This window comes from Cebidichthys violaceus, unplaced genomic scaffold (genome assembly GCF_023349555.1).
Source record: "Cebidichthys violaceus isolate CVI_PGR_0920_01 unplaced genomic scaffold, fCebVio1.0.p SCAF_57, whole genome shotgun sequence".
NCBI classification, from domain to species: Eukaryota; Metazoa; Chordata; class Actinopteri; order Perciformes; family Stichaeidae; genus Cebidichthys; species Cebidichthys violaceus.
The window spans coordinates 1,122,860-1,145,359 of NW_027176783.1; the positions used below are offsets into that span (position 1 = coordinate 1,122,860).

The window sequence follows — 22,500 nt, forward strand, 5'->3', positions numbered from 1 at the left end:
AGAATGAGGAGGTTCAGTCCTGCCTCCTCCTCCCTTTACTCCTTCTCCTCACTTTATATAATCCATCCATCCATCAGGGAGTCGTCCTCTTAAAATCCTGGCCTTCAACAAGAAAACAGAGAACAAGACTGAAAACACTGACGGGAGGAAGCAGAAGGCAGAATGAGTGGCGCCAAAATAAAAGCAGGAAGTAAAGAAACCGTGTGGCACGAGCTCAGATTGAGAGGATTTATAGGAAGGACGGCCGTGGATCGTTTAGAGGAAGCGCTGCTTCAAACAGTGGCAGTCTGAGAAGATGTGTTCAGACCAAACGCAGCGCTGATGATGGACAGAGAGCAGCTTTAACACACGCAGAAGAAGAAGAAGAAGAAGAAGAAGAAGCAGCTGTAGGACTATTTGGTCAATTTAGAAAATGTCGGTTGAACTTAACTACAGTCGGCACAAACATTAGCGCCCCAAAACATGTGTGACTTGAAGAAGAACGTGAGAGTAGAACTCGTGTCTGCGTTTGGTCTGAACACACTTTAGCGGTTTGCGGTCCATCGGAGCCGACGAGCTGCAGACACACGAGAGGACGAGGTTCACGATGCCTCCAGGAGTCCAGACGAACTTCACGAGACGTAGAACCGAGACGACACTCGGTGGGATGGAGGTTCCTGTGTGAGAGCAGCTGAGAGGAGGATCATCCCATCCGTGGTCACCAAAAACAGCCTTTCAGTAAGTGGTGGGGGCCGTCCTTCAGAGACAGACAACGAGGGCTACGCCCCCCCCCACCGGTGGGAGGAGCTTCAGTGAAATGAGGTGGTGGCAGCAGGCTGGATGAGAAGTGTTGGGGAGGGGGGGGGGGGGGGGGTTATTGGTCCTTCTTCTCTGTTTCTGAGTCCTCTTTAACCTCTGAGTCTGTGTCCTCAGGAGGAGTCTCCTCATACCTGGAGAGGAGGAGGAAGGAAGGAAGGAGAAGAAACAAAGTCATCATCAGAATTGTGTTGATGATCACAGAGCAGAACTTTATTCACTTCATTAAAACAAATCACAGATTAACTGAATACAAACCATGAAATCAGCTTTATTGTTACAATAGAAACTCATTTATTAATGATTCACTGATGAATATATTTGGTCGTATTTTAATGTGAAGCAAAATGTTTTGATTACGACATTTAGCCGTAAACACTGTTTCAAAATAAAAGCCCTGCGGCGCTCCAGTGGATTTTATTGTGAAACATTTACCTCTCCGTAGTTTTTAAATGTTTATTTATTTCTAAAACTACAAATCTAAAATTAAATATTTTAGTTAATATTTAATATGTCACTTTTGCACACTTAAAAAAAAAAATAGAAATATTAATTAAAATTATTTCTAATAAATGTATTGAGATGATGTTTAACGGGCTGATTACCTGCCCAGGGGAGACAGGAGGGGGGGGGTGTATAGAGAGAGGGGCGGGGCCTCTACATGGGGGTGGGCTGTAAACGTCGGTGACGGGGGGAGGAGCCTGTTGCCATGGAGAAGGCATCCATGGAGCTAGCCAGGCTGGCGGGCGAGCCGCTGACGGTTGGGAAGGAAGTGAGCCGAGGCGAGACGGGGAGGAGCTCCTCTGATGACTCATAGCTGACCGGGGGAGGGGGGACACGATGGACAAGAGAAGAAGAAGTAGAGAGGGGATGAAAATGAAAGAAAAAAGGAGGGAGGGAGAGAGAGAAAGAGAGAAAGAGTAAGTTTGTATCTTAAACTCTAAAGTTTAAAGCTGCTAAAGAGATCTGATGCTAAAATATGAGAGAGGACAGAGGACGAGAGAAGAGGACAAAGAGGGATGAGAGGACAGAGGACGAGAGAAGAGGACAAAGAGGGATGAGAGGACAGAGGACGAGAGAAGAGGACAAAGAGGGATGAGAGGACATAGGAAGAGAGGACAAAGGATGAGAGGACGGAGGAGAGGACGGAGGACAGAGGAAAAAGGACAAAAGATGAGAGAGGAACGAATGAGACGGACGGAGACGGAAGAGAGGAGGTGGTGACGGAGCTGAGGAGAGATTATGGCAAGAAAAAAATAGAAAAAGGAGAGCTGAGGAGGATGATGAAGAGGATGAAGTCTGAACATTACGAGCTCTCAGAAATGTGGTGCAACGTTTCGACCTCTAATAATCTCAAAAACTCAGATGAATTGTTTCTGTAAATCGGTTTTTGTTTCGTGAGGACTTTTGTCTGAAGAAGATGAAAACACGTCTTGCCGCCATCTTTTCTTTACTCTCTTTATTTTCTTGTGTTCTGTATTTTTGATCATTTACGTCGTCCGAAACGTTTCTCTTCCACTTTAATAATTGGATTTCACTCAAATGACAGAAGCAGTCGGTCCCGTTTCTGTTCTCAGTCGTTTATCCTGCCGTCCAATCACAGAGCAGGAAGGACCAAACCACGCGATCGCTACGCCGACCGATCGGCTGCGAGGCGTCGTCACGGACGACTACACATCACGACATCGGGAACAACTCATCGATTCTGTTCAATGCTTCAAACGCCGACTCACGATCGTCACCGAGACTCACCTGAACATCTCAGTGAGTTCTCCTTTCACCAGAGCCACGACGACGGGGAAGCCCACACAGGCCGGGACCAGGTAGAGCAGAGCAGGCTGCAGGGGGGGGGGAGCAAGAGAGAGAAAAGAAAGAAAGAGAGAGAGACAGAGGGAGAGAGAGAGAGAGAGAGAGAGAGAAAAAAGAAAGAGCGAGAGAGAGAAAAAAGAAAGAGCGAGAGAGAGACACAGAGGGAGAGAGAGAAAAAAGAAAGAGCGAGAGAGAGAGACAGAGCGACAGAGAGAGGGAAGGAGAGGAGAGAGAGAGACGGAGAGAGACAGAGAGAGAGACAGACAGAGAGAGAGGAGGGGGGAAGAGAGAGAGACAGAGAAAGAGAGAGAGAGCGAGAGAAAAGAAAGAAAGAGACAGAGGGAGAGAGAGAGCGAGAGAGAGAGTGAGAGAGAGAGAGCGAGACAGAGAGAGAGAGCGAGAGAGAAAAGAAAGAAAGAGAGAGACAGAGGGAGAGAGAAAAAAGAAAGAGCGAGAGAGAGACAGAGCGACAGAGAGAGAGACAGAGAGAGGGAAGGAGAGGAGAGAGAGAGACGGAGAGAGACAGAGAGAGAGACAGACAGAGAGAGAGGAGGGGGGAAGAGAGAGAGACAGAGAAAGAGAAAGAGAGAGAGAGCGAGAGAAAAGAAAGAAAGAGAGACAGAGGGAGAGAGAGAGCGAGAGAGAGAGAGAGAGAGTGAGAGACAGACAGACAGAGAGAGGAGGGGGGGAGAGAGAGCAAGAGAGAGACAGAGAGAGAGAGAGAGAGAGAGAGAGAGAGAGAGAGAAGGGGAAGAGAGAGCGCAAGAAAGAGCGAGACAGAGAGAGAGAGCGAGAGAGAAAAGAAAGAAAGAAAGAGAGAGAGAGAGCGAGAGAGAAAAGAAAGAAAGAAAGAGAGAGAGACAGAGGGAGAGAGACAGAGAGAGCGAGAGAGGGGGGGAAGAGACAGAGAGAGAGAGAGCAAGAGAGAGAGAGACACACAGAGAGAGAGAGACAGAGAGAGAGAGAGACACAGAGAGACAGTTTAATAGTCATAGCACGTAAAGCCTCCATGTTGAATATTTAGATGATATTGTTTTCCAATTTTTGTAAAATAAATGATCAAATAAATTCAACTTGTGTTTTCTTTTCTGTAATGAGTGATGTCATCATAACTGTTGTTCTCACTAAAGACACCTTCTAGTCATCGCGGGTTCAGAGGGTTGCGGTCACTACAGGTGACCTTTGCCTCGTACCTGTGCGTGTTTGAAGGTGTGCATGACAAAGATGGTGAGGCCCAGTCCGAAGATGTAGGCCAGGAAGCTGGAGTAGAAGTACGTCCTGCTGTTCTTCTTCAGGCTGCAGGAAGAAATAAGATCATAAGGACACGTTGAAACCTCATATCTACCTCAAGAAGAGAAGAAGAAGACGAGAGAAGAGATGAAGAAGAAGAGACGAGAAGAAGGAGACAAAGAGAGACGAGGAGACGAAGAGACTAACAGAGACGAGACAAGAAGAGACGAGAGAAGAAGAGACGAAGAAGAGAAAAGAAGAGACAAGAGACAAGAAGAAGAAGAAGAAGGTTGGTGTTACCTGACGTCAAAGCGCAGCAGCAGAGCGATGAAGATTCCCGGGATGACGATGTCTCCCAGACCCAACATGGCAAAGTTGCTGGCATCAAGTCCTCTCTCCAACAAGTCCTGAGGAAACACCACTGAGGAGAGAGGAGACGAGTGAGCCACGTGTCCAGCCGACGTGTCCGTCACTCGTAGAGGAACATTGACACTCTGACCACCGATCTCACGTACTCACATTTGATCGGTGCCTCAAAGGATCTGGCAACCGTCACCATGACGTTGGTCCCAAAAACCTGCAGAGAGAACCAATCAGAACACAGGCGTTGTGGTGCGTTCAGGTGCTGCTGGGTTATCTGGGCTCATTTTTATTCAAGTCCTTAAAGTTACATTTGTGGGACATAAAGTGACGTAAAAAAGGAAAAATCCAGCATTTTACTCACTATTTATTTTTTTATTTGTCTTACAAACAAAGTGAGAATTATTATAACCTACAGTATAATGTGGATTAAAAGTATCCCACAATGCATTGTGAAAAGTAGCGTACTACCGGTGGTCACTAACGGAGCAATATGTCCCATCATGCATTGCGCTCAGGAAAAAAAAAAATAGACAGACGAAAAAAAAGAGAGAAAGCGGAGCAAATGAGACAAATCTATGAATCTAATTCACTCATTTCGCTAAAAGGCAACTCAATAGAATTGTTTACAATCTGTATTCATCACAAAAAACTGAATGTGTGCTCTCACCCAGAAGACGTCGTAGACAAACAGCCCCCCCAGCAGGATGCAGCCAGTACTGACGTTGTTCAGGTGGAGCAGCTCCACTCCGTTCAGGGCGAACGCCAAACCAAACAGGTTATTGGCTATCCAGTGCTGTGATGTCACAAGACAGAGACAGGTTATTGGCTATCCAGCTCTGTGATGTCAATAATAATAACAATAACAATAACAGCTGATGATGTTGAACCCTTAACTCTCCTGTGAACTGGTGAGACGTTACCTTTTTCAGCAGGTACCAGACTCCCACCACGGTGCTGATGACCAGACACACCAGGTTCTTGGTGTCAAACTCATAGTTCACTATTTCTGTGAGAGACGGAGAGATTGATGTTATTGGTCAGCACACAAAATCGTTTTCCGTCACTTCTCTTTCAAGGAAAATTTAAAATTCATGTGTGTGTTCATAACCAAACGTTGACTATTACATTACAAGGTATTCTCTCACTCAAACAAATCTCAAAGTTGTTCCAAATGTTCTTAATGTGGCTCCTCCACGGATTATTTTGGACTTGCAGATGTTACAAATTAGGAGCTTTACATCTTCTTCCACACCGACTACATGGCATAACAGTCAGGTGGCCGATTGATCGGTGCAGATGTAATCATGTGACGATAAAACACAACAACGTCTCCTCAGTAAACAGGCTCTCTCACCTTCTTTGGACTCCTCGGAGCCCTGAGTGAAGAGCAGCTGGTACTGTTTGTTTGAGAAAGACTCAGGAAAGATTCTGGACATCAGAGGACTGAGAGACAGAAACAAGAACAAAGAGTTAATCACCTACTTCAATACGTTACGATACGATATTATCACGACACCTAAGTAACGATAAATTATCACGACACCTAAGTCACGATATATTATTACGACACCTAAGTCACGATATATTATCACGACACCTAAGTCACGATATATTATTACGACACCTAAGTCACGATACAATATTATCACGACACCTAAGTCACGATATATTATCACGACACCCAAGTCACGATATATTATCACGACACCCAAGTCACGATATATTATCACGACACCCAAGTCACGATATATTATCACGACACCTAAGTCACGATAATATATTATCACAACACCTGTCACGATACAATATTGTCGCGACACTTATGTCACAATACGATATTGTCACGATACGATATCACGACACCTATGTCACGATGCGATATTGTCACGATACGATATCACGACACCTATGTCACGAAGCGATATTGTCACGATACGATATCACGACACCTATGTCACGATGCGATATTGTCACGATACGATATCACAACACCTATGTCGCGATACGATATTGTCACGATACGATATCGCGACACCTATGTCACGATGCGATATTGTCACGATACGATATCACGACACCTGTGTCACGATACGATATCAGAACATCTATGTCACGATACGATATTATCACGACACCTATGTCACGATACGGTCACGGCACCCAAGTCACAATACGATATTGTCACTACACCAAATCACGATACGATATTGTCACGACACCTATGTCACGATATAATATTACGACACCTAAAGTGACGATACGGTATTATCAAAACGCCCCAAAACTGCTTTGGATTTCAGAAGGTTAATCTCGGTCGACAGCGATGGACAGTATAACCCTTTCCACACGTTAAATTTGTTTATATCTGAAATGCTCCTACAGCGTGTTGATTTTTACCACCCAACCGTATAATGAATTGACATTGCTTGTTTTTCTTATTTCTCTTCTCCTACATCAGTGTTGCTTTACCTCATGGTGTGAGACAGAGCCAGGACGCCCAGGCCAAAGAAGTAGACCGACAGCAACATGTTGATGTACTCTTGTGAGAATACCTGCATCAGAACACAGGTCACACGTTACTCTGAGTGTTGTGGACTCGTTCGTCCAAACCCTCTCTGCATGAGGCCCCTGGAATTGACATTCTCCCTGGGGTGAGGTTTTCCTCACCCCAGGGTGAGGAAACCCTGTTGTTACCTTGAAGAAAAGGTAGAGCCCAAACAGAGTACAGCTGGCGATGATGGGAAACCTCGCTGCGTCTCGACTGGTGATCGTTTCAGGCATGTCTGATGCATTCTGGGAGGAGAGACATAAATACAGACAGCTAAGTGCGTCACTCTAGAGACATGTTGTAGCTTTCAGTGTTAATGTTGAACAACCAAAAAAACGAGTTAACTCAAAACAATACAAACTCCATATCAGTCAGTTAAACTAAGAAACAGACCAGGTTCAAACCTGATGAGCACAAACTAGAACCTCCAGGTCTCTAGAGTGAAGTCAGAGCTTCATGTCTTAAACCTGCATTCTCTCTAGTGTCCACCAGGGGGCGACTCCTCTGGTTGTATAGAAGTCTAGTCTAAAATGACTCTACTTCTCTCTTGATTTATTCCCTCAGTAAACATTGTAAACATGAGTTTATGGTCTCAATCTCTAGTTTACAGTCTTCTTCAATACAGCATGATGTTCATTTAGTACATTATGGAACATCTAGAGTCAAACAGACCATAAAAAGGGGATGCTTTAGGGGCGGGGCTACACGCTGATTGACAGGTCTCTACCAGAGACGTATACGACGTCTCTACGTCACTCAGTCCAGATCATTCAAAGATGATAAAACATGATTATAATCAGCACATCACACATGTTTTAATCAGAATAAAACCCGATTCACAACATCAAATCAAAATATGCCGTTTACATGACCCACAGCAAATTCACAGTGAGCTTTACACAACACTCCATGGTGAGATATGTGTCGCCACAACACGTCAGGACAACGCAGGGAAACAATAAAGATATTCTGGGTCAGAAGTCTGACTCAAATCAAACACAACAGCCTGAAGAAGACCGAGAATAAAAGCAGGCAGTTCCCACGAGAGTCCCTTTAATTCAACACTCAAACCAGAGACCTCGAGAGTCACCTCCTTCTGCTCCCCCCCCCCCCCCCCCCCGAGAGAGAGAAAGTGGGACAGAGGAGAGGAGAAAGAAACAGATGAGAGAAAATAAATGATAAAAGAGGAGACAAGGACAGAAGGAGGAAGAGGATCCTTGTGGCGGCATTAAAAAGGAGAGCACTGTCTTCAGTTCATTGTTCTGTCAAACCCTCGTCAATTATGTGACGCCAGCAAAACACAGGTTTATGTTTGAAAACCGCCTCAAATAGTTTAAACTAACTGTAAAGTATGAGTGAAATATCTGTTTCTTTAGATGCTAAACGCTCCACTACCTGAACAGGTAGAGAACAGAGTACCTGAACAGGTAGAGAACAGAGTACCTGAACAGGTAGTGAACAGAGTACCTGAACAGGTAGTGAACAGAGTACCTGAACAGGTAGAGAACAGAGTACCTGCTCAGGTAGTGAACAGAGTACCTGAGCAGGTAGTGAACAGAGTACCTGCTCAGGTAGTGAACAGAGTACCTGAACAGGTAGAGAACAGAGTACCTGCTCAGGTAGTGAACAGAGTACCTGAACAGGTAGAGAACAGAGTACCTGAACAGGTAGTGAACAGAGTACCTGAGCAGGTAGTGAACAGAGTACCTGAACAGGTAGAGAACAGAGTACCTGCTCAGGTAGTGAACAGAGTACCTGAGCAGGTAGAGAACAGAGTACCTGAGCAGGTAGAGAACAGAGTACCTGAGCAGGTAGAGAACAGAGTACCTGCTCAGGTAGAGAACAGAGTACCTGCTCAGGTAGTGAACAGAGTACCTGCTCAGGTAGTGAACAGAGTACCTGCTCAGGTAGTGAACAGAGTACCTGAACAGGTAGAGAACAGAGTACCTGAACAGGTAGAGAACAGAGTACCTGCTCAGGTAGTGAACAGAGTTCCTGCTCAGGTAGTGAACAGAGTTCCTGCTCAGGTAGAGAACAGAGTACCTGAACAGGTAGAGAACAGAGTACCTGCTCAGGTAGTGAACAGAGTACCTGAACAGGTAGTGAACAGAGTACCTGCTCAGGTAGTGAACAGAGTACCTGAACAGGTAGAGAACAGAGTACCTGCTCAGGTAGTGAACAGAGTACCTGAGCAGGTAGAGAACAGAGTACCTGAGCAGGTAGAGAACAGAGTACCTGCTCAGGTAGAGAACAGAGTACCTGCTCAGGTAGTGAACAGAGTACCTGCTCAGGTAGTGAACAGAGTACCTGAGCAGGTAGAGAACAGAGTACCTGCTCAGGTAGTGAACAGAGTACCTGAGCAGGTAGTGAACAGAGTACCTGAACAGGTAGTGAACAGAGTACCTGAACAGGTAGAGAACAGAGTACCTGCTCAGGTAGTGAACAGAGTTCCTGCTCAGGTAGTGAACAGAGTTCCTGCTCAGGTAGAGAACAGAGTACCTGAACAGGTAGAGAACAGAGTACCTGAACAGGTAGTGAACAGAGTACCTGAACAGGTAGAGAACAGTGTACCTGAACAGGTAGAGAACAGAGTACCTGAACAGGTAGTGAACAGAGTACCTGAACAGGTAGTGAACAGAGTTCCTGCTCAGGTAGTGAACAGAGTACCTGCTCAGGTAGTGAACAGAGTACCTGAACAGGTAGAGAACAGAGTACCTGAACAGGTAGAGAACAGAGTACCTGAACAGGTAGTGAACAGAGTACCTGAACAGGTAGTGAACAGAGTTCCTGCTCAGGTAGTGAACAGAGTACCTGCTCAGGTAGTGAACAGAGTACCTGAACAGGTAGTGAACAGAGTACCTGAACAGGTAGTGAACAGAGTTCCTGCTCAGGTAGTGAACAGAGTACCTGCTCAGGTAGTGAACAGAGTACCTGAACAGGTAGTGAACAGAGTACCTGCTCAGGTAGTGAACAGAGTACCTTTCACTGATGTGTTAGTGCTGTGAACAAGTGGCTCTCATACTCACTCTGAACCCAGAATCGTAATCATTTTCTCCGAGCTCCTACAGACGGACGGACAGACGGAATGGGTGGACAGACAGATGTGCACAGACAGACAGGGAGAGAGAGGGATCAGATCGGCAAACAAAGAGGAGGACAGGAAGCAGGGCCCAAAAATCAACAGGAAACAAATCGTCATTGTTGAATTCTGAGAGCGAAACACTTTGAAAACTTAAAGGTGTTGTTGTAAAGATGGCTGACAGAAGAGAGAGAAGATGAAGAATAACAAGGTTCAGGAGCTGGATTCAAACACAGTTACACCTGAGACCATTTTTTTTACGTTATTGGCATTTTCTCAATTGTGGCCCCTGCTGGCCACCGTACGTCCAATCTATCTGCTAAATCGATGGCAACAAATGGCAACAAATTTAACATTGAAATGTATTTAAAGTACAAAGAGTCAAAGTACTCGTTATGATTACTGATTATCATTTTCGGTATTTGAGTAAATGTACTTTTCCACCTGACATCATGTTAGTGAGACATCTTCACTTCCGGGCTGCAGAGAGGATGTGGGTTTTTTTAACGGTTACCTAAAGCTCAACTGCGCATGTGCACCAAAAAAACCCAAACCCCCCCCAAAAAGAGTGCAAATAAATCCACTCTGGTACACGTCACTCAAACACACACACACACACACACACACACACACACACACACACACACACACACACACACACACACACACACAATAGCTCCTCAGACTGGTAAACAGCAGTGTAAACAAACACCTGGGTACACGAGACAACCCACTAAAATAACTATAAGCACAAATCAATAGTTTGTTTTGTTTTGGGGTTGTTGTTTTTTTTTTGGGGGGGGGGCTATAAGAATACCCTAAAATAAAAGTAATGTTTATGTGCAACAAGTTGAAATAAAAGAGGTCAGGTTCCTGAAAATAACCGTTAAAAAAAAGCTAACAGCTGTACAATGTCAGTTCTACCTTTATTTCTGGTAGATTTAAATCAAGTTAATGAATACGTTTAATAAACATAAAACTTCATATATCTGGAGTCTGCGCTTTGGAACGATTTTAGTTTGAGGAAATGATATTGACGTTTCAGGCGGAATCGAGCCGTTAGCTGAACTAGCAATCCGTTAGCTGAACTAGCTATCCGTTAGCTGAACTAGCTAGCCGTTAGCTGAACTAGCTAGCCGTTAGCTGAACTAGCTAGCCGTTAGCTGAAATAACTCGTTAGCTGAACTAGCTAGCCGTTAGCTGAACTAAGTCGTTAGCTGAACTAGCTATCCGTTCGCTGAACTAGCCGGTGTTCAGCTAACGGTGGAAGCTAACGACCGACGGGGACGAATTGAAACCGCATCACCGAGGTCCGTTCTAAGTTACCTTCGATTTGGAGCAGTTGACGGACCGCAAGGCTCCGAAGAAGATGGGCAGCAGCGCCATGAACACCAGGCTGCCGTATGCCAGCGCCGTGCCCTCCGGGGAGGCGACGAACTTAACCGTAGCGTTGAGCGCCTCGGTCCCGTTGGAGTCCGTGGCGTTCAGGGCGTCCAGGACTGCGGAGGGATCAGGGGCATGTTCCGTCTCAGCCATAGTTCTTCTTCTTCTTTAGAGACAGGGCAGCACTGGCGCGGCGGCAGAGAGACTGACAGACGGGTGGAGGTGTGTTTCTCATTCACATACAGCGGTGATGCTGCAGTAAGGCCACGTTTCCTAAAACACAGAGCAGAGAGGAGGCGGCGGAGGAGGGCGAAGAGGTCTCACTCTGCCGCTGTTTTCCGGGGACCGTAGACATCAAAATGTAAACAAGCAAAATTAAAGTCAAAATAATAATCCAAGACATAAGACATAGAATACTGAGGAGGTTATAATACTGGACTACAGAATGTATATATATATATATATATATATATATATATATATATATATATATATATATATATATATATATATATATATATATATATATATGGGCCACAATTACAGTTTTTAATCGTGATTAATCTCATTGTTATGCGCAAAGTTCAACAATGAATTCAAAAGTAGTGTATTACTCACTTGTATTTTAAAGTACTGCTATATGAACGAAAGTACAATAACATTTGGTTTGAATAACTTTAAACAGATCAGGTTCTTGTTAACAGCAGTATTCTTCACACAGTATCAGTTATATTTCTACTATCTGTGCTCAGTGTGTGACTTTATTTAAACGTTCCACTGCTGTGCAACATGAATACAATGTTCCACACGTTTCATCAACATGTGTGTCTTCTGTCTTCATACAGTCAGAGCATGTGAACGCAGCTCCCACTGTTCATTAACATAATGCTCCGTAACTCAGAGGTGACGATGGTTACCCGGCGATGTCCGGTAGTCTCCGGTGAGAGACGGCCGGTCCACACGCCGCTTCAACGTAGTGATGAAGACTCCTCCACACGCTGCATCAACGTAGTGATGAAGACTCCTCCACACGCTGCATCAACGTAGTGATGAAGACTCCTCCACACGCTGCATCAACATAGCGATAAAGACTCCTCCACACGCTGCATCAACGTAGTGATGAAGACTCCTCCACACGCTGCATCAACGTAGTGATGAAGACTCCTCCACACGCTGCACCAACGTAGTGATGAAGACTCCTCCACCAGTGAGCAACAGAGTTTCAAAGTAATAATCTAAAAAAACTGCGTTAACGCGCAATAAAATAATTGTCAGCGTTAATTAATTGATGCGTTAAGCGATAATAATGCCGATGATAATACATATATATAGCTGTACTGGGAGAATAGACTGTATATATATAATATAATCAAATATATACTGTGGTAGACTCTTATTGTACTGTGTTAGTTCTTAGTGTCACATTGAGAAGTCCTCTTCTTCTTGAGTTCATCCAGTTCATTATCTATCAGAACCAGCTGCACTGGTACAAATAGAAAGGGTATTTTAGCTCTGTACCCAGACATATCTGGATGTTATCAACATAAAATCTAACTTGTATTCAGTTTGCATTAGTTATAACATAACTGAAGATCATCTTCATCGTGTTCTGATAAGAGTTTTGGAGCTACGAGGAAATATCAATGTACTAAAGAAAACCTGTGTGCAGCAGAAGTGTGTTTGTCTTTGTTTGCTCTCAGTTTATTTCAATGTGTGTTGTTGAAATGGCTCATTGTGTTAAACATTGAACACGTACAGTAAGTCATTTGACTTCATGCAAATTGGTCAGGAAAATTCAAGGATAGGAAAATATAGAAATTAAAATAATCATTTGAATATGTTTCTGTAAATCCCCCCCCCCCCCCACACACACACACACACACCTAACAAAGATACAGCAGTATCTAGTCGGCTCAAGCATTCAGCATTCTGTTTCATCAGTTTATATATATTTATATTTTACATTCAGTTTTCCATCCTGCCAAGGACAGAATTGTCTTAATTCTACAGTTAATGTATTTTTATATTCTTAAACATATTTCGGGTAAAATTCTGTCCCAGTGCATCTGCTCAGTAAAACATGGACGCCTCCACAGTGAAGGATTACTGAACGGGCCTACCGGGTATTTGTTGCCTAAACCTGACCACAGAGGGGACCGAGGACGTGAACCCTGATCTCTGCTCTTCGTAGACCTGCTTTTACTCTAGAAATTAACTTGTGCGTTCTTGTTGTCGATGAACAAAACAATGACGAGCAGAGACCAGAGAAATGTTGCTCAGTTCATTTTAGTTAAGGTGGAAAGTCAGTTCAGTAGTAAAGACTTCACTCAGTGTGCTGCTTGAACATAGAATCATGTTTTCAGTGGAATCAAAACAGGAAGCAGCATTGAAGCTGTTCTTGAGGCTTGTTTTTGACCCGACACTTTATGTCTGTTACAGTCATCGGACTCTATTTTGACCTGAAGTACATGAAGAACTGAGGTGGAACAGTAAGCTGATTCTAATGTTTTATTGAAGCAAGAGAAGCATTATCACAATGAAAACACACAACATTACAAACAAAAAGTCCTACATTTTGAATGAACTCTGATAGAAAGCTATAAGCTCATAAACACAATGTTATTGGATCATTATTACTGACTAACATGTAAGTAGCATTTTAACGCTGTAGCAGGTTGAGGTTTAACAAAACAATGCCTCATATTTAATAAGCTCATCACACATTTTATATGACTTATCTTAATGTGCAAAGAAACTACACTCTTAGAAATAAACGTGATGACTAGAACCCTGTAGGGTTCTTGGGCTCCTCCCCATAGGAGAACCTTTCCTAAGAGATCCAGGTTGAACCTGTAGGAACCCTGTAGGGTTCTTGGGCTCGTTTCCAGGTGGAACCTTTCCTAAGGGTTCCACCTGGAACCCTTTCAGAGGGTTCTAGCTAGAACAAAGCATAAAGAGTTTTACCCAGAACCATATGTGAAAGTTTCAACCCAAAGGTTCCACAGAGAACCCTCATATGGTGTAACGGTTTTAGTCAAAATCTTCTCTGGAGGTTCTATGCAGAACATTTCCACCTTCTAAGGGTGCTAACAAGATCCCACCTACGTGTCTCCACCAGGAATCCTTTTGTATCCCAAGGGTTCCATCTAGAACTCACTATGGGTTCCTCAAGAGGTTTATAAAGAACCGGGGCTGACGTGGTGCAGCACAACCCACATTTCTGGCTTCTTTTAACACCTGTACTTTCAAAGATCCTTGAAGAAGGAAAAGGTTCTTCAGAAGCAAATGGTTCTGGGTAGAACCTCAGCCCTTCAGGAAGAACCTGTTTGGAACCTTTATTTCTCAGAGTGTAGAAACTATAGCTGACAGATCAATGTAGAGGAGTAAAAGTCTAAAGTAGCATGAAATGTGAATACGTTACTTCACAGCAAAGCGTCAGTACTTAGGTACTTTGGTACTTTCTACCATTGATTGAGAGGAGGAAGAGGAGGAGGAGGAGGAGGAGGAGGAGGAGGAGGAGGATAAAGGAAGCCTCTGACCAGAGTGGATTCAAACAACATTAAAGCTCATCTTTTTTTGCACACGTCTCCTTCTTCTTTGTCTTCTTCTCTTCCTTGTGGAAGACTTTTCCATCCAACTGCTTCTTCCAGCTCAGTTTGATGTCGTCATTCAGCCCCTGGTCCTTCAGCCTCTGTTTGAGCTGAGATACAAACACATTGACTTCCCTGAATGTCGCTGACAGAGAAGAAATCTTCACTAAACGCTGTTGTTCATTTACATCCTGCATCCTTTCTCACACTGTCCTCATGTGGAAGCTCTGGTTCAGAGGAACTCTGGTTCCCAAAGAACAGCTTTGTTGTCTGCATGTCTTTTGGACACAAGTCTACCTTCAATAGTGACGTCTACACGTTTGCGCTGCACAGAGCACATTCACATTGTTCTTAGTAGTCCACTAAATCACACGTATCACCTGGTTGTTCTGTTAATGTTAGAAAGATGTACCTTCTTCAAGAGGTCCTCCATCACCACAGGGTCATTCAGATCCAGAGACGAGCTGCTTTTCTGCAACCTCACTTTCATCACTTGCTTTGAAACAGGCACAACATCTAAAACACCAACAAACGTCATCAGTCACAACATCTAAAACACCAACAAACGTCATCAGGCACAACATCTAAAACACCAACAAACTTCATCAGTCACAACATCTAAAACACCAACAAACTTCATCAGGCACAACATCTAAAACACCAACAAACTTCATCAGTCACAACATCTAAAACACCAACAAACTTCATCAGTCACAACATCTAAAACACCAACAAACTTCATCAGTCACAACATCTAAAACACCAACAAACTTCATCAGTCACAACATCTAAAACACCAACAAACTTCATCAGGCACAACATCTAAAACACCAACAAACTTCATCAGTCACAACATCTAAAACACCAACAAACGTCATCAGTCACAACATCTAAAACACCAACAAACGTCATCAGTCACAACATCTAAAACACCAACAAACTTCATCAGTCACAACATCTAAAACACCAACAAACTTCATCAGTCACAACATCTAAAACACCAACAAACTTCATCAGGCACAACATTTCTGGTTGATAATAATCTGCATCCTTGAATTTGTGACACTTTGAATGATAAAAGAGAAAGTCTGGTCATTTTCCATCAGAATATGGCTGGTGCAAGAAAACCTTAGCTTAGCTTAGCATGGTCTTAGCGTTAGCATTCCTTCACCAATGAGGCGATCACTCTCCATCACCTGCAGTTGATCTGCATATTCAATCTGTTTGTTATCTAGAACTTGATATTTATGGATTTTATTTTGCTCTACTTTTGATGTTTTTCTGTATTTTTTTAAACTCTTTTTTGCAAATTTAGTAAACCTAAATCCACGTTTAAAGACTGAGTGAATGATAGCTTACCAATGTAGCAAATGAACGCCTTCATGACGTTACAGTTCAGGTTCTCCCATTGTCCATTGGCACTAAAATCTGCTGCCGCACAAACCTCAGAGAGACCGTTAGGATTAGTTTTCCAGTTTCTAAATGAGGAGTCACTTCCGTCAGACCACTTCCATCCATCTCTGAAAAGGCCGATCCAGACAAAATCTCTTGAGTTCATCAGATTCTGGACCTTCTGGTTCTCTTCCATGTTTCTCACACTGGCCAGGTCTGTGTGGTGTTCTCTGCAGTAGTTCTGGGCCTCAGTCCACGTCATCAAGTTGTTAATGAGGACAAATGTCTCATTCGGTCCTGAAAATAGACCAGAGTGAAGTGCTGTGAAGAGACACCATAACAGACAACATGGATGCATACCAGTTTTATTGTTGCTTAGTGAATCTCAGCATGAAGGTGAAGTCAACACAGAGCTGTGTGAACATGAACATTCAGGCGTCCATTGAGTCCCACATTCATGAAGACACATCAGAGCTATTTTCCCTCCAACAGACATTTTACAAACCGGCTTAATGAGCTGCTCCCTCAGTGACATGAAGGCAGGACTCACATGAATCTGCTTTAAATGACATTCATGAAGCCCAAGACTAGTTCAAGTTACCATGAGCAGCTTTTAACTATGAAACAGTGTAGTCCTGGTCCTCTATCAGACCTCCATCAGTACAGAGACCTTCAGAGAGAAGATGCTCTGTTTCTACAGAGTTATTCTTAATGATGTCATCGGGGCCACCAGCAGAGACCGGTCCACCGTGAACAGACCCAGACCCTCTAGCAGAGACCGATCCACCGTGGACAGACCCAGGCCATATTGCTGGGTGGGAAGGGAGGCACGGGAGAACCAGAACCAGGACTGAGTGGGGCCGACTGTCAGACTCTGCTTCAGTAAAATGAGAGGTTTTCTAAAGGGAGTCTGGTGCTCTGAAACACTACCACTTATGTCCACAGGGACCAACAGAATACAGACAAAATTAATGTTTCTCTTATTAGGTTTAATATTCTCACCTCTGACATCAAAGCAGACTGGATAGAAGGTAGTCTCACAAGGGTAGTCGTGCCAGTTCCCATCTCTATACATCACTGTACAGAGTTCTTCAGTGACGTAGTTGTTCGGTTGTCCAGACTCCCATCGTCTGAACTCCATCTCTCCGGGTTTGTAGAAACTCGTGTTTGACAGTGACCACCTCCAGCTGTCCACGTCACTCTTCAGTCCTATCCAGGCTCGCTGAAAGCAATATTTCATTATATAAAGAAATAGACTTTTAGATATTTTTACTGACCAATTACAGTCTTGATACTGTCGATCAGTCAAAAACGTTTCAAGAACAGGTTCACAATCTTTTCAAGTCCGTCTTAATACGATATTCAGGAGCTAATATGAACATTGAAACAGGTTTTACTTTCTGTAATCACTCCAGCTAACGATGCTAACAGCTAACGGTGCTAACAGCTAACGGTGCTAGAAGCTAATGGTGCTAACAGCTAACGGTGCTAACATTTCAAACAGTGACAACATTACTGCTCTATATCTTTACATGGATGATATTTGTTTGATGAGATATTAATGCTGTAAATATGAAGTAGAGGTTATCAGTATGTTGCATTAAATCATGTTTTGAATGTAAAATCTTAATCTGTAAATCTGTCACATAAATGTCCCTCTGAAATGTATTAATAAATAGCATTGAATTTAAATACTCAAGTAAAGTACAAGTACATGCTTCAGTACAGCTCATCTGCATACTTGTCACCACTGTGTGAATGTAGAACTGTCAGACCTCCTGTCACTGATATCATATTACTCACAGAGTCGACCATTAGGCTTAAATCCACCGCTGTGTTCAGGGTGTTCACGTCCTCCATGTCCCGTATGGAGGCCAGGTCTCTGTATTTGTCTCTGCAGTGACGCTGTGCTTCAGTCATGGTCTTCAGGTCATAAACAACATGGTAGAGACGTTCAGCAGGTGATGAGACGGCACACAGCCCTGGATTGACAAGCAGCATATTGATATCATTTAATATTAATAGCTTAACTTATTATATAATATATGGTTTATTTGGTTATGACAGTAAACAACTTACATAACACACTAATAAATAAATAACTCTCTCCTCTCCTATAACTTAATAACTTTACTCACTAATGCAAATTATCATTTTACATTATAGTAAAAACAGATGAAGGAAGAAGAATGTCACAGGGACAAATTATTAAACAATAATATAATATTAAAGATGGAAATAATAACAACATATGAAAGTCTTGCCTGACACAACGACGATGCTCAGAAGAAGTTTGTCCATCCTCGTCTCTTCTCTGGTCCTCTCTGTCAGTTGGTGGCTGTAGATGTGCAGCTCATGCAAACTTATTGAACGATGATTTGCCTATCAGGCTTTAATATTATAATGATGTAATAATATCTGACTGACTGATCCAACTCCCCACAACCTCATGATCAGCTCTGCTCCTCTCTTTAGCCGATTGTCCAAGACATACGGCCACAAGAAGATCATCGTCTCTGGTCTAGGGTGTTCTGGTACCAAGTACACTTATGATTCACCTTATGCTCCAACATGGTGATTGTATTGGCTGATCAATGATCAGGTCCAACAGCAAAGCCCATAGGTTCAAATCAGACGAGCCAAAATCACCACCCTCAAGGATTCTCCACCATTACCCACGAGAGCGGTGAGGTGTCCCAGTAGGACTATAGAGCCCCTAGATGGTGTCCTCTTCAGGATGCCTGTCACAATTAGGCTTTGCCTTCTGTGTCCGTGTGTCTTTGTGTCTGTGTGTAGCTCTACACCTTCCTCACTCTACCTGTCAGCCACTCCCTGCACCTGCCTCCGATCACTAATCAAGCACTCCCTCCTCATCAGCACAACTCCCCTCACCTGTTCAAGCCACTATATAAACTCTTGCCTCTTAGTCACTCTTGACCAGATCATTGTCATGTCAACCCGCCCGCTTGGCTCGTCCTGCTCCCGGGATCCCCCGTTCCTGCTGGGCCGCAGCGATCCCCCGTTCCCCCGCAGGGATCTCCCGTTCCCCCGCAGGGATCTCCCGTTCCCCCGCAGGGATCCCCCGTTCCCCCGCAGGGATCCCCCCGTTCCCCCGCAGGGATCCCCCGTTCCCGTACCAACGTACATTTCTAACAAATAGTACACGGTAATCAGTGTTGCGTATGTGTTTCATATAGCAGTACTTTTAAAATAAAAGTACTCAGTACTATGAGTGAACTTTGCGCATAACAATGAGATTAATCACAAAAAAAATCATGTGATTAAATATTGTAATTGTTGCCCAACACTAATATCTATCTATGTTAAACTCCACAGGTTGTTTTTGTCTTACTCTGTATTATCTCCTTCGCAGTTTGTGAGTTCATCTACATGTCCACTTGTTTTGTATTCACTTCATCACACAATAATATGTATGTATATATATATATATATATATATATATATATATATATATATATACATACATACATACATACATACATACGCGCGCGCACGCACACACACACACATTATATCTGGATTATTGGGCCACTTTGCTAATGTATTCTACCTGCTCACTAACAGCACAGGGATGTGAAGTCAACTTGTTTAGGTTGCATTCTCCATGTTTGGAGGTTTACGTTCTTACAAGCTGTTGCTCTCCATCATGAACTGAACTGACATGAAGCATTTTCTTGTTATTCATCAGCTGATTTGACCCAACATAAATGTTTGTGACGTCGTGGTGAATGAGGCTCATAGCTCGACGAATAAGAACTCTTGTGTTTGTTGTTGGACGTGTTCAAACTGGAGTTGGATGTGGGGGAAATGTTGAGCAACCAGGTGTCATCCTGTTATTCCAATTCTCCCAACGCCACACAAAGGCAAACGTCCTGTCTTTTCCCACGGGGCCCTGAATGCAGCAGCACTGGAGGGCGTGGCCAACCTTGCAAAGCCAGGAAGGCGTTGCAGAATGGGAGGAGTGTGAAGTGACACAGCAGCAGGTTTGGAGCCTCCACCCTGAAGCAGAAGCAGCAGGAAACTCAGAGACACACGGCCGACCCTCCGCTCACCTGAACAGGTAAGAAAACCAGCAGCACCAGCACTCCTTACTGGGACTGGACCAGTAGGATCTGCTTGGTTTGTTCAGTGTGTGGTGACCGTGACTAAGTGGAGAGCCACCCTTCATTCAGAGGATCGGTGGTTCGATCCCCGGCTCCTGCTCCGTCAGTGTGTCCTTGAGCAAGACACTTAACCCCAAATAGTTCCCGTAGCTGTCCCTACGGTGTGTAGATAGATACTGAATTGTAAGTCGCTTTGGATAAAAGTGTCTGTTAAATGTAAAAGTGTGTGTGGGACTGATTACAAGTTTGAAGCGGAGTGTGTGTGTGGCCCACGTTAAGGTGTGTGTGTTTGTTTTATTTCATGTTGTTTTCATAGCTCTATTCTCCTCTAAACTCTTCCTAGTATTACATGTAGATGTATTCAACACAGTGGCACATTATTACTTATACATTCGTCAACAGTTTGTTCCAAGATGTCACTGCTGTAGATGTCTTGTGTGTTATTTTGTACACCTTTCTTAAAAATTCTGCCTGGCATGTTTGGTATTTTTACAAACTATATGTTTAAAATAAAGTTATTACTCATGTTATTCCATCATGCATTAATCTACAGATTGCTTTTGCTGTGAACTGATTAACCGTTGGGTCTATAAAATGTCAGTATAGTGAGAATTGGTTGTCACCTGCGTTTCTGCTGAGTGAAGTCAGAGCTTCATGTGTTGAAGCTGCATTCTCTCTAGTGTCCATCAGGGGGCGACTCCTCTGGTTGTATAGAAGTCTAGTCTAAAATGACTCTACTTCTCTCTTGATTTATTCCCTCAGTAAACATTGTAAACATGAGTTTATGGTCTCAATCTCTAGTTTACAGTCTTCTTCAATACAGCATGATGTTCATTTAGTACATTATGGAACATTTAGAGTCACACACACCATAAAGAGGGGATGCTTTAGGGGTGGGGCTACACGCTGATTGACAGGTCTCTACCAAAGACGTATTACGTCCACTTCTTATATCCAGTCCGTGGTTTTACAATTCCACTGGCCAGTCCACCAGGCTGTGGTAAGTTAGTGTTAGAGGTTTTGATGGCTCCAGTCCGTCATGGAGCCATGATGTCAGGCCCCCCCAAAACATCCTCAACACAAAAATATCGTCAAACGCCACAATTCAGTTCACAGTCACAGAAAATGATTTTGGGAATAGCACATTTCTACGTAGTATATATTTCTACTTGCTTAGTATATACAGTATTTCCACTCAATATATTGTATTCATGCATAAGTACTGTTGAACTTCACCGCGTCTCTGTTGTGCAGAGGAAGAATTCACCAAAGCCGTTGTTTCAGTCTGAGACCAAAATGTCTGTAACACCGGTGCTCCTTCTGTGTAAAGACAGCGCGTTCACGGGACACCTGGTTCTTCCTCACTGAGACTCAACGCATTCTGATGTGGTTGAACCTTCTCTGAGCAGAGAATAAAGACTTAAAAAGCTTATGAAGACTCACTCAAATACGTATACAGTGTTGTGTGGATGGACTTTAATGTTAGAATGAATAAGAAATGTCTTCTGAGCTGCCTCTTATAGTCTTACGTTAACGTATGTGTGGGCGGCGACCAAGCTGCACTTTGATGGGAGGATTAGTTGCAGATGGTCTCTGTTGTTGTTGTTGCGTTCAGTGTCATCGTCCTCCAGCTCTCAATAGAGTGAAGAGAATTCATCGGATCATATTCTGTGACCTGTTTTTACGAGAGGAGTGAGGACAAGCGGAGAGAAACGTTTAAAAGTATAACTTCATGTTGTTTTTGTTGGCGGTCCGTCCTCATGAACGTGAAATCTGAGGAACACCTGGAAGGGAAACTTCTTTACATTTGAAACAAACACTTGGACTCAAATATGAACTGATCAGGTTTTGGAGGTGAAAGTTCACTGTGAGCTTACAGAACAGGTTTTTCTGCCGTAGCTCAAGAGTTCATGTGCTTCATATCAAATAATGAAGTGACGACCTTTGACTGGTTTGTGGAGGCGGTAGTTCTAGTTTAGTTTAGTGCAACATTAAAACTGATTTATGTGATGTGTTGAAGACGTGAAGAACACGTGGACTTCCTCTGAATAGTGCCGCTTGTGGTAGAAAATGCTAATCGGGAGAGAAGAGTTTTGTTCACAAGTCAGTCAAAGGTCTTTGAGAGTCAACGTTGTCTTTGTTGGTTTTATTCGCCTCCAACAGGGAAGAGAGTTCAACAGAGACGTG

General features: G+C 43.5%; 3 protein-coding genes across 7 annotated transcripts in view; 1 reads left to right on the forward strand and 2 right to left on the reverse strand.

Moving 5' to 3' along the window:
- hm13 (histocompatibility (minor) 13) overlaps positions 1-11,517 on the reverse strand; it is a 12,466-nt gene extending 949 nt beyond the window's left edge. The window contains exons 1-12 of one of the 4 annotated variants that reach the window (XM_068732151.1): positions 11,151-11,505; positions 9,772-9,807; positions 6,892-6,990; positions 6,667-6,749; positions 5,552-5,640; positions 5,118-5,203; positions 4,865-4,990; positions 4,354-4,411; positions 4,135-4,255; positions 3,798-3,900; positions 2,548-2,633; positions 1-929 (exon numbers count right to left, since the gene is read on the reverse strand). The exon at positions 1-929 is cut by the window's left edge and continues 949 nt beyond it. In XM_068732151.1, coding sequence (XP_068588252.1) covers positions 854-929; positions 2,548-2,633; positions 3,798-3,900; positions 4,135-4,255; positions 4,354-4,411; positions 4,865-4,990; positions 5,118-5,203; positions 5,552-5,640; positions 6,667-6,749; positions 6,892-6,990; positions 9,772-9,807; positions 11,151-11,360 — 1,173 coding nt within the window. In that variant the 5' untranslated portion in view covers positions 11,361-11,505 and the 3' untranslated portion in view covers positions 1-853. Of the gene's footprint in view, positions 930-1,404; positions 1,613-2,547; positions 2,634-3,797; positions 3,901-4,134; positions 4,256-4,353; positions 4,412-4,864; positions 4,991-5,117; positions 5,204-5,551; positions 5,641-6,666; positions 6,750-6,891; positions 6,991-9,771; positions 9,808-11,150 lie in introns of those variants that run through there. The other 3 variants (XM_068732149.1, XM_068732153.1, XM_068732150.1) reach the window with 3 other exon arrangements.
- A 3,047-nt stretch (positions 11,518-14,564) lies between these two features.
- Positions 14,565-18,530, reverse strand: LOC137888698 (putative C-type lectin domain family 20 member A). Its single transcript, XM_068732134.1, has 6 exons — positions 18,454-18,530; positions 17,993-18,171; positions 17,192-17,411; positions 16,157-16,486; positions 15,210-15,313; positions 14,565-14,907 (listed from the first exon to the last, which is right to left on the reverse strand). Exons 1-6 carry the CDS (start codon positions 18,488-18,490, stop codon positions 14,767-14,769), a joined length of 1,011 nt encoding a protein of 336 aa, XP_068588235.1. The 5' UTR covers positions 18,491-18,530; the 3' UTR covers positions 14,565-14,766.
- A 1,652-nt stretch (positions 18,531-20,182) lies between these two features.
- LOC137888700 (deoxyribonuclease-1-like) overlaps positions 20,183-22,500 on the forward strand; it is a 14,115-nt gene continuing 11,797 nt past the window's right edge. For both annotated transcript variants that reach the window (XM_068732136.1, XM_068732137.1), the window contains exon 1: positions 20,183-20,270. The gene's annotated coding sequence lies outside the window, so the exon portion shown is untranslated. The remainder of the gene's footprint in view (positions 20,271-22,500) is intronic.